Source organism: Gorilla gorilla, chromosome 13 (assembly GCF_029281585.2).
Source record: "Gorilla gorilla gorilla isolate KB3781 chromosome 13, NHGRI_mGorGor1-v2.1_pri, whole genome shotgun sequence".
Lineage (NCBI taxonomy): Eukaryota > Metazoa > Chordata > Mammalia > Primates > Hominidae > Gorilla > Gorilla gorilla.
This window is the reverse complement of record NC_073237.2, coordinates 30,414,192-30,426,500: the sequence shown is the minus strand read 5'-3', so window position 1 is coordinate 30,426,500 and position 12,309 is coordinate 30,414,192. Positions and strand designations below refer to the sequence as shown.

The following is a 12,309-nucleotide window of genomic DNA, read 5'->3' as shown; positions in this document are numbered from 1 at the left end:
GATACTCCAGAGTTCTTCTGCCCCACCTGGACTAGACTAGTCTCCTAACTATTCTTTCCTCCTTTTTCCTTTTCTTCTTAAAATTCCATAAGTACAGCTATCATATTACTTTTCCTAAAAAACAGCTCTGATCGTGTCACTTCCTTGTATTGAAACGCCAGTGGTTCCCCAATTTACTTGATGCTAAAGAGTTTCCAAAATCCAACACCTATTTCATTCCAACTTTATTTCCCATTCTTCCCTTTTGTGCATTATCCACTTCCGCCAACCTGACTTCCTCACTTATTGCTTGTTGAAGGAACTGCTCAGATACTGCTACTCTTCATTTTACCTCTTCCCCTGCCTCCATATCACCTGACCCTAATCCTCCCAGCTGGCAAAAATCTCTCTTTTGAACATATAAAGCCTATAACCCTTTATATCTATCTTTGTAATAGCACTTAAAATTTTCCACCTATGTTTTGCTGGTTATGAAGAGATCTTATTTCCTCATTGTCTAGAAGGTTCTTGAAGGAGGGCCTGTTTACTGCTCATCTTAGAGCCATCACAGTGTCATACTGGGGGTTCATGTAGGTATCTTTAAAGCAGTGTTTCTGACAATACGGCTGTCTAATCACCCTGCATTGTTGAGACCCTGAGAAAGCCAGCCTAAGGTGGGCTCCTAGTTTTTCCACATATTTAACATGCAGGTGCACACCTGCATTTGAGTCTTTTTTTTTTTTGCGATAGGTCTTTCTCTGTCACCCAGGCTAGAGTGCAGTGGTGTAATCCTAGCTCACTGCAGCTTCAAACTCCTGGGTTCAAGCAATCCTGCCTCATGAGTTCACTCTTTAACAGCTCAACTTTCCTGGGAAGTGGGATTCAGTGAACCAAAGTTGAATTTTAGGAGTACCTCTATTTGTTTACCTATTTGCAGATTATATCAGAGCTTTAAGTCAAAAACACCAACTAAAATATTTATTTTCTAATAGGCAGAGGAAGAGCAAGAGGTAGCAAGTGCTTCCTTCTGACTAGTAATGCTGGTGTAATTGAAAAAGAACAAATAAACATGTACAAAGAAAAAATGATGAATGACTCTATTTTACGCCTTCAGACATGGGACGAAGCAGTATTTAGGGAAAAGGTAAGTCTACGTTATTCTTCCAGCATCTGACCATAAATGACTATCAGGGAATGTGAGGATGGTTGGTACCTTTTATCATATTGCTTAGAGTGTTATATTACAACAAAAAGTTTATACTTAGTGAATATTAAATTCATTCTGTTTTTAAATGTCAGTGAGGTTAAATTATATTTAATAGTGCTAATAACTGAAGTTATGTTTTCAGATCTAAAAGGCAAATTGAGCTAGGATTTCTCTAGTTGACAGTTCATCTCAAGGACTATATCCTAATACTGGAAAAAACAGCTGTTCTTAGTCTCTTCCTTAAATCTCTCTCCAAAGAGTCCTCAGAGAAAAGCTCCTAGGTCACTGTGCAGGTATTGGAATGTCTTTTTATAGCTGTGGACAATGATATACACCTTGGAATGGGATGCCTATTCAGATCAACCTCTTAGTGTAATGACCTTCATTTCATTGTAATTTCCGTAACACAGAAACATGAAATCAGATTGGAGAAAGTCAAGAAACACATACCTACACTTTCTCCAGACCCATTACAGAGATTTTCATCTCAGAATCTCTGGAAGCATGATCACTGCAGGGCTAGGGGAGAGCTTTAACACTAGAATCCATGGTTCAAATCCCAGTTCTATCACTTGCAAGATGTGTGACCTCAGGCAGTTGCTCTGTCTTTTAAATAATCAATCTCCTCATGTAAAAAGTGGGGAAAATAATAGTATTTAACTCCCAGGGTGGTCATGAGGATAAATGAGATGTATGCATTGCATCTCTTAGCGCTTGGCATAAAATACATGCCCAAGAAATGAGAGCTGTTACTGGACAGAAGTGTGAGCCATAGTCGAACTTCATGAAGATGAACCTTACAGTTTAACAGGCCAGCTCCATAGTGTCTATAATTTTAAAAAGTCATAATCTCTGTGCTCCAAAAAGTATTGACAATCAATTATCTAAAGCAGATTAACACTTATTTTAGGACACAAATCACAACTTTGTCAATGTTTACTAATCTAAAAAACATTTTTCTTCCTAAAGCTGGGAGATTTAAGTTATCTAGAACCACCTCTTCCACATTTTCAGTGAGAAGAATTGCAGGGAAATTATTTAGTTCCTCCCTTAGTTTTACTGGGGATGGGATTCTCTATTCTCTTTTCACTGAGCCACCTTTGCATTTTGTAAAATATATTGCCAATACATGTTTTAAAACCACGTGTTTTAATAGCCATGGCATAATTTTTATCTCTTCTCCTAGGTGACAAGCTACTTAGACTCACGTGACAGAAGCAACAGAGTAAAAGTCTGTTGAGGAAGAGAGAGGCTAGACCAGATGTAGGCATTCTTTTGTAGCCAGCACACCAGGATAAGGAGTGGGGTGAGGAGGAAATGGGTTAAGTATCTGTTGAATCAGGCTATGTAATAGCATTTGGGGTTCCCGTAACACTTACAGATAGATAGGCAGAGATGGTAGGGAACAAGAAGCCCTATAACCAGTGTAGCTGGGAGTTACTGGCAGCTGGGAAGCCTGAGTTGTGTTGGTATCCCTGTCCTATCATACATGACCAGGCCCAGCTGCCCTGCTCAAAGGGGAAGGATTTGCTTTCAAAGGCTTAGTAAAGGCCGGGCGCGGTGGCTCATGCCTGTAATCCCAGCACTTTGGGAGGCCGAGGTGGGTGGATCACGAGGTCAGGAGATTGAGACCACGGTGAAACCGCGTCTCTACTAAAAATACAAAAAATTAGCCAGGCGCGGTGACGGGTGCCTGTAGTTTCAGCTACTCGGGAGGCCGAGGCAGGAGAATGGCGTGAACCCAGGAGGCAGAGCTTGCAGTGAGCCGAGATCGCGCCACTGCACTCCAGCCTGGGCAACAGAGTAAGACTCCGTCTCAAAAAAACAAACAAAAAAGGCTTAGTAAAAGTATAACGAGGTAGGGAAAATCTTACATTCTTAAAACTAAAGGGAATTATGGTTCTAGGGGTGAGCCCTCCCTTTTGTGGGTGCTTTGATAAGGGTTTGGGGTTTGGGTTTGAGCATCCTGGTCCCTGTATATGGGTTTTAACGGAAGGAAGGAACTCTGCAGAACAGAGGGCAAAAGCTTGGAGCTCTTTAGGGCAATCTGCAAGAACAGGAAAGGGAGAGGGATGAGCAGAGTACTGGGAGACTGCTTTCTTCCCCAGCGCCCCAGCTGTACTGTCCATTGTCTGTGTGTGGCCTGCTGTCACTAGAGCACTCCCCATCCCCCGCCCCAGAATTCTCTGGTCACTCTGCAGCCATCTTAACATGTAGACAGCCCAGAGGTATCCAAGAACTGATTTCCATGGTGGACGCTTCAGGATTTGGTGGTGTTTCATTCTGGAGGAATAAGGGATGAAGGGTATGACAGTTGTGGTTGTGAAGGTTTATTTGAAATCAAAATGAGGAGGAAGCTGTTTTTCTTTCCTCATGGAGCAGAGAATAAAGATGGGGTGAAAGAAAGTTCATTTTGAACAAAGAACTTCCAACATGCATACCCATGACTACACATAATTAAGATAGTTTGCTTTTCTCCACCTCAGTGTGTGGAGCTAGGCTGCTTCTTTAGCCACAGGTTGCATGGGTGAAGGTCAGTATGCCATAGACTTAACTTATGATTGGTTGAGCCTCTTTACCCAGTTATTGATTTTTACTTAGTTTTAAGTATAGCTGTAATAGTTTTAACTTATTAGGATTTATACCTATTGCCTAGAGTAACACTTAAAATATTTGAGATTATTAGTATTTAATTGAATTTCAGTATATAATTGAATACCATTATAAGTGAATTTTTTTAAAAAGTTGGATGCCTGAAAGGCAAGGTTATATTTTCATCTTCTTTCCTGGTAACCTCTATTCTGCTTAAGTAGTGATTAGAACCATATCTGAAAAAAGAAATTAAAAAAGAAAATTAAAATTGCTCATAGGAAAATGTGTATCATATAACCCAGGGATTTCAATTCTAGAAATTTGTCCAAAGGAAATAATGGGATAAATACATATAATGTAACAGTTTTACAACTGAAAAATTGGATTAAAAACAGGAGGCCTGGACACCCTTTATTTTTACAAAAATAATGAAGATAATTTCAGGTGGGATGGGGCCAAGAAGTGGGGAAGGGGAAATTATATTTGGTTTTTAATTTTTTAATTATTTCTTATTTATTTTTTTGAGACAGGGTCTCACTCTATCGCCCAGGCTGGAGTGCAGCGGTGTGATATTGGCTCACTGCAATCTCAGCCTCCCAAGTAGCTAGGACTACAGGTGTGTGCCACCACGCATCACTAATTTTTTGTAGTTTTAGTAGAGATGGGGCTTTGCTATGTCGCCCAGGCTGGTCTTGAACTCTGGACTCAAGTGATATGCCAGCCTCGGCCTCCCAAAGTGCTGGGATTACAGGCGTGAGCTACCGTGCCCAGCCAGTATATTTGTATTTTTAAATCAAAACATTCTAGGCCTAGCTGGGCATGATGGCTCACGCCTATTGCCCCAGCTACATGGGAGGATCATTTAAGCCCAAGAGTTCAAGTCCAGCCAGGGCAACATAGTAGGAATCTATCTCAAAAAGGGGGAGTGGGGGGAAAGGAAGCCGGGTGTGGTGGCTTACACCTGTAATGCCAGCACTTTGGGAGGCTGAGGTGGGTGGATAACCTGAGGTCAGGAGTTCAAGACCAGCCTGGCTGACATGGTGAAACCCCATCTCTACTAAAAATACAAAAATTAGCTGGATGTGTGGCACCTGCCTGTAATCCCAGCTACTTGGGAGGCTGAGGCATGAGAATCATTTGAACCCAGGAGCTGGAAGTTGCAGTGAGCTGAGATTGTGCCACTGCATTCCAGCCTGGGTGACAAAATGAGACTCTGTCTCAAAAAAAAAAAAAAAAAAAAAAGCTAGATCTAAATTTTTTTTTTTTATATAAAGCAAATTTGAATTTGAAGTGGTATGGTAATCAATATATTATCTATGTATGATCCATAACCAATTAAAAGATATAAGGGGGAGGGAGATTTCCATTCGCAGTGACAATAACTGCAGCTCATGCATATAGAACACTGACTCTCCAACAGTCCCTGCAAATGCTTGACTTACATCAATAGGCTTTACAGCAATCCATACAGTAGTGCCTCCTATGTCATTTTATAGGCAGGAAACTGAGACTTGAATAGCTTCAGTGCCAGTAGATCACACAGGTAGTTCATGGTAGAGTTGGTAGAGCCCATCTGTTTCACCATTACATCTACCAGCCTAATCAGAAAAGTTTGAAGCAGAAATGAGGACAAATAAAAAAATTTTACTGGGAGATATTAAGATAAAAGAAATGCCATGCTTTTGAATGGAATGACTGAATATTTTAAACATGTGCATTCACCCCAAATTCGCTTATTCACGTGTCACAAACCATATTGAAAGCATAAATGATACTTTTAACTTGATAAAATGGTTCTAGAGTTTATATAAAATAATACATAGATGAAAATCGCTATATTTCTAGAAAAATAAAAATGGGGGTAGCTAGTAGTTTCGTATTGATAAGGCAATCCCTAATGAATGGAGATTGCCTTATCAATACAAAACTACAAGCCACCCCATTAACATTTTCATGGCTCTTAGCATAAGACTAGCCCAACAGAGGGAGGCAACGGTGATGGGCATTTACCCTGTGCTGGGCAGGCCTGAGCAGTCATAAACTCATGTTATCTCCTGACAGTCCATGAAGCAGATGCTATTGTCCCATTTTGTATGTAAAGAAATGAGGCACTTGCCCCAAATCACGTAGCTGCTAAGTGACAGGGACACTATTTGCACCTAGGCTGTCTGGATCCACCTGGGACACGTGAAAGCATAATCTGATATGGAGAGGCGCCACCATAAACCATAAACCAGTGGGACGGACAGAATCTTCCATAGAAGACATGGAGGAAATCAGTGTGTTCTTTCTTCCTTCATGATGCTTCAGGGTTCCTTTTATCATTTCCTCTGTTTAGAAAACTTCTTTTAGCCATTCTTTTAGGGTAAATCTGCTGATGACAGATTCTCAGTGTTCCTTCCTCTAAGAATGTCTTCATTTCTCCTTTATTTTTGAAGGTGGCATTTTGCTGAGTCTAGGGTTCTGGGGTGGACTGTTCTTTTCTTTCAGCATTTAAAAAATATTGTGCCACTTCCAGGTAGCCTCCATCGTTTCTAATGACAAATCTCCTGTTATTCAGACTGATTTCCCCCTATGGGTAAGGTGTCATTTTTTTTTTTTTTTCTGGCTGCTTTCAAGATTTTTTTCTTCAGTTTTCATAAATTTAATTATAACCTGTCTTAGAGTGTTTTTTGAAGGGGCTTATCCTGTTTGGAGCTTGTTCAGCTTCTTGAATCCTGGTTGATGTAGCTTGTTAAATTTGGGATATATTTGGAGGTCATTTCTGTGAATACTTTTTAAGCCCTGCTCTTTCTTCACTCCTTGCAGAACTCCAGTGCCATGACATCATTTTTTATAGTCCTACGGGTCCTTGAGACTTTGCGCTTTTTTTTTTCCCCCAGTGTATTTTTTTGTTGTTCAGATTGGGTAATTTCTGTTGTTCTTTCAGTTCACTGACTCTTTTCTTTGTCCCTTCCATTCTGCTATGGAAAGCCCATCCATTGAACTTTTTATTTTGGTTGTATCTTTCAGTTCTGAACTTTTTGTCTTCCATTTCATTGTTGAGCCTTTATGTTTTCTGTTTATGTTTCAAAAGTATTTATAATTGCCCATCGAAGCATCTTTATTAGGTGCTTTAAAATCTTTCTCTTCTCAGTGTTGGCATCTATGATTGTCTTTTTTTTTTCATTCAGTTTGAGATCTTTCTGTTTATTGGTATGAAGAGTTTTATAATATCATGTCCATGGTTCTAAGTTGGACCATGTTCTTAGCCAAGGCCTAGATTTTGAATTAGAATACAATCATACTATACGTATGCAACAATATTCCCTGTGGCTGAAGGGGAGAGAGAAAAAAGGTTTTAGATGTTGGGGGCTGTATTAGTCTGTTTTCATGCCACTGACAAAGACATAACCGAGATTGGGAAAACAAAGAGGTTTAATTGGACTTACAGTTCCACATGGCTGGGGAGGCCTCAGAATCACGGAGGGAGGCAGAAGGCACTTCTTACATGGCAGCGGCAAGAGAAAAATGAGGAAGAAGCAGAAGTGGAAACCCTGATAAACCCATCAGGTCTTGTGAGACATAATCACTATCATAAGAATAGCACAGGAAAGACTGGCCCCCCATGATTCAATTACCTCCCTCTGGGTCCCTCCCATAACACGTGGGAATTCTGTAAGATACAATTCAAGTTGAGATTTGGGTGAGGACACAGCCAAACCATATCAGGGGCTCTTCTGTCTGTTGTATCACTCACTGAGTTTGTGCCTGCAAATGGATATAATTATGCCTGAAACAGCGCATATTGTATATCTGGTACAGGTTTTGTTTTTTTTTCCAAGTTTTGCCAAACACTAAAGTAGAAAGCATAGTTCATATGACTATTCTATGGACATCTTTAGTGCTTTTATGAGCATTTTTGATGAAGAAATTGAAAGACTAATTGGAGGCCACAATTAAGCATTGACTAATACTAAGTTAGGAGAACCAATAAAATCTGTGATTTTACAAAGTCAGGTACCATGTTCATGGAAGTTGTATATGAATGATTATACATGTGTGTGCATGTATATGTATTGTACGTATCTGTGCCTGTTTCTTGCTATATATGTTGTACTCAAATTACATTTGCGGTCTTTCTTTTTGCATTAGATTCTGCATATACAGACTCATGAAAAATTCATCAGAGATAGTCAAGAAAAACCAAAACCCGTACCTGATAAGGAAAATAAAAAACTGCTCTGCAGAAAGTGCAAAGCCTTGGCATGTTACACAGCTGACGTAAGAGTGATAGAGGTAAGCTGCCTTTTTACAAAGTGCCTGGTCATGTTTTAGCACTAGCTACAGCTTACTGTTGGTGAAATATTTATAGTAAAACTACTATTATTTCCATTGTTATTGTGGCCATGATCTGTGTATTTAAAAAAAGCTAAGAAGTGAAAAAGAAATATTAAATGTTCAATAATAAAGAAATAGTTTTTGGCCAGGCATAGTGGCTCATGCCTGTAATCAAAACACTTTGGGAGGCCAAGGTGGGCGAATCACGAGGTCAGGAGTTCGAGACCAGCCCGGCCAACATAGTGAAACCCCGTCTCTACTAAAAATACAAAAATTAGCTGGGCGTAGTGGCAGGTGGCTGTAATCTTAGTTATTCGGGAGGCTGAGGCAGGAGAATTGCTTGAACCGGGAGGCAGAGGTTGCAGTGAGCTGATATCGCGCCACTGCACTCCAGCCTGGGTGGACAGAGCAAGACTCTGTCTCAAAAAAAAAAAAAAAGTCATGCTAAATGCAATGACGTGTCCTGGATTAGCTCCTGGAACAGATAAAGGATACAACTAGAGAAAGAGTGCTAAAATCTGTAGTTTTGATAATAGTAATGTATTGATGTTCATTATCTTGGTTTTGACAAATGTGCTGTGGTATATGAGATGTTAACATTTGGGGAAACTGGGTAAAGGGTATGCAGAAATTTTCTGGGATATCTTTGCAATTTTTCTTTAAATCTAAAATTGTTCCAAAGTAAAGTTTATTTTAAAAAATTATGAAGTTTATGTAGTATAATGAAAAACTGCTTACAAACTAATGGTAATATGGAAAAAAGTAACCAGAACACAGAATTGTAAAGATGCTACTTTGTAGCTGTGTGAAACAACAGCAGCAAATACCATTGTCATTGTCAAGAGAAAAAGTCAAAAAACCTACCTTTCTACAGAAAAACAAAGGCTAGGGGAACTATACCAAAATGTATTAATATTTTGGTGGTGAGATTCCATGATTTTTTTTCTCTTTTCCTGCTACCTTATGTTTTCCAAACATTGCTTTTGGGCTATGGATCACTTTTATAATGAAAACAAAATATCTCCTTATTTGTAAAATGTGACATCTGCAGATTAGCCTTCTATTGCAGCCTTATATTTTTTTCTTAAAACTTTCAGAGAAAGGGTTAGAAAAATCTCCAAAGAGAAATATGGGGTATAACTCTTGCATGGGGGGCACAGTGGAGGGGCTGGGCTGGCTCAGATGAGGAGTTATTACTTCAGGATGTTCCGTTCGTCTTCAGAAAGCAGAAATCTCTCATCAGCTCAGCTGTTTGGGCAAAAAGCCTATTAGGAGTCATATTGCTAAGTTCCCTTACCTTTCTAAGTCTGCTTCTTTAGCTGTAAAATGTCATTTCAGCTCCAGTTTGGGTGATTATTCTACTAAAAATGGCCCTTTTAGACCCTATGTTTTCCTGAGGGACTAGTATGTTGGATCTGCATTTGTTTCTGAGCTGTTTACTCTAAAGTTGACTCTAGGTGGGGCCTGTGGACAGATTAGTCCCTGACCTTCTTCAATTGCATCTTGACCTTGGTCGTTTTCCCTGTATCCTTTGGATTGTGCCTGCCAGGGCCACTGGTGAACTTCAGCTTCACAAATTTTCAGCAAACATTGCTTCTGTTTTTGAATAATGAGTATCTACCTTCAGAAGCTGGGTTACCTGGAACCTTCTTAATCTTCTTCTTTATGAGGTGCCCAGTGTCCTCACTTGCAACCCCACCCTGCCTGTAGAGGGGAGTCAGGTGCATGGATCCTCCTCTGGACTTTGGGTGAATCTATTTTTTTTTTTCCTCCAATTGTAAAATAAGTGAGACCCACCTGTTCTTTGCCTTAGATTATTGTGGGGTTTTCTTTTCTTTTTTTTTTTTAAATCACAATTATGTACTGGTTCTAACGTTCTCTTTTGTGTGTTATTCCATCCCTTCATCTGTAGGAATGCCATTACACTGTGCTTGGAGATGCTTTTAAGGAATGCTTTGTGAGTAGACCACATCCCAAGCCAAAGCAGTTTTCAAGTTTTGAAAAAAGAGCAAAGATATTCTGTGCCCGACAGAACTGCAGCCATGACTGGGGAATCCATGTGAAGTACAAGACATTTGAGATTCCAGTTATAAAAATTGAAAGTTTTGTGGTGGAGGATATTGCAACTGGAGTTCAGACACTGTACTCGAAGTGGAAGGACTTTCATTTTGAGAAGATACCATTTGATCCAGCAGAAATGTCCAAATGATATCAGGGCCTCAATCTTCAGCTACAGGGAATGAGTAACTTTGAGTGGAGAAGAAACAAACATAGTGGGTATAATCATGGATCGCTTGTACCCCTGTGAAAATATATTTTTAAAAAATATCTTTAGCAGTTTGTACTATATTATATATGCAAAGCACAAATGAGTGAATCACAGTACTGAGTATTTTGTAGGCCAACAGAGCTCACAGTACTTGGGAAAAATTAAAAAGCCTCATTTCTAGCCTTCTTTTTAGAGTCAGCTGCCAACAAACACACAGTAATCACTCTGTACACACTGGGATAGATGAATGAATGGAATGTTGGGAATTTTTATCTCCCTTTCTCTCCTTAACCTACTGTAAACTGGCTTTTGCCCTTAACAATCTACTGAAATTGTTCTTTTGAAGGTTACCAGTGACTCTGGTTGCCAAATCCACTGGGCACTTCTTAACCTTCTATTTGACCTCTGCGCATTTGGCCCTGTTGAGCACTCTTCTTGAAGCTCTCCCTGGGCTTCTCTCTCTTCTAGTTCTATTCTTTTTTTATTGAGTCCTCCTTTTTGCTGATCCCTTCCAAGGGTTCAATATATATACATGTATATACTGTACATATGTATATGTAACTAATATACATACATACAGGTATGTATATGTAATGGTTATATGTACTCATGTTCCCGGTGTAGCAACGTGTGGTATGGCTACACAGAGAACATGAGAACATAAAGCCATTTTTATGCTTACTACTAAAAGCTGTCCACTGTAGAGTTGCTGTATGTAGCAATGTGTGTCCACTCTACGGTGGTCAGCTTTTAGTAGTGAGCATAAAAATGATAAAATACTTCTTGAAAACTTAGTTTACTATACATCTTGCCCTATTAATATGTTCTCTTAACGTGTGCCATTGTTCTCTTTGACCATTTTCCTATGATGATGTTGATGTTCAACACCTGGACTGAATGTCTGTTCTTAGATCCCTTGGATGTTACAGATGAAGCAGTCTGACTGTCCTTTCTACTTGAAAGATTAGAATATGTATCCAAATGGCATTCACGTGTCACTTAGCAAGGTTTGCTGATGCTTCAAAGAGCTTAGTTTGTGGTTTCCTGGACATGGAAACAAGTGTCTGAGTTCCCTGGAGATCAACGGGATGAGGTGTTACAGCTGCCTCCCTCTCCATGCAATCTGGTGAGCAGTGGTGCAGGCGGGGAGCCAGAGAAACTTGCCAGTTATATAACTTCTCTTTGGCTTTTCTTCATCTGTAAAACAAGGATAATACTGAACTGTAAGGGTTAGTGGAGAGTTTTTAATTAAAAGAATGTGTGAAAAGTACATGACACAGTAGTTGCTTGATAATAGTTACTAGTAGTAGTATTCTTACTAAGACCCAATACAAATGGATTATTTAAACCAAGTTTATGAGTTGTTTTTCATTTTCCATTTTATTGAGTGTCTTTTCTTATGTGATTTTTTTTATTGCTATTTGATATGGTTTGGCTATATGTCTCCACCCAAATCTCATCTTGAATTATAATCCCCATGTGTCAAGGGAGGGACCTGATGGGAGGTGATTGGATCACAGGGGCAGTTGTCCCCATGCTGTTCTTGGGATAGTGAGTTAGTTCTCATGAGATCTGATGGTTTTATAAGTGTTTGACAATTCCTCCTTTACACACAGTCTCTCTCTCATCTGCTGCCATGTAAGACGTGCCTGCTTCCCCTTCTGCCATGATTGTAAGTTTCCTGAGGTCTCCTCAGCCATGTGGAACTGTGAATCTATTAAACCTCTTTTCTTTATAAATGACCCAGTCTCAGGCAGTTCTTTATAGCAGTGTGAAAACGGACTAATACACTATTGTTTAAGAACTCCAATAGGATATGTAAAACATCTACTAGAAATAGATTTAATAAGATAAAAGTTATTTTTTTTTTTTTTTCTGAGATGGAGTCTCACTCTGTTGCCCAGGTTGGAGTGTAGTGGTGTGATCTCGGCTCACTGCAACC

General features: G+C 39.6%; 1 protein-coding gene across 2 annotated transcripts in view; it reads left to right on the top strand.

Moving 5' to 3' along the window:
• The window catches only part of RIGI (RNA sensor RIG-I), a 71,262-nt gene extending 59,153 nt beyond the window's left edge, over positions 1 to 12,109 (top strand). For both annotated transcript variants that reach the window (XM_019033734.4, XM_063696276.1), the window contains 3 exons: positions 972 to 1,123; positions 7,913 to 8,056; positions 10,011 to 12,109. In XM_019033734.4, the coding sequence (XP_018889279.2) occupies positions 972 to 1,123; positions 7,913 to 8,056; positions 10,011 to 10,307 (593 nt within the window). In that variant the 3' untranslated portion in view covers positions 10,308 to 12,109. The remainder of the gene's footprint in view (positions 1 to 971; positions 1,124 to 7,912; positions 8,057 to 10,010) is intronic.
• The last annotated feature ends 200 nt before the right edge of the window (positions 12,110 to 12,309 follow it).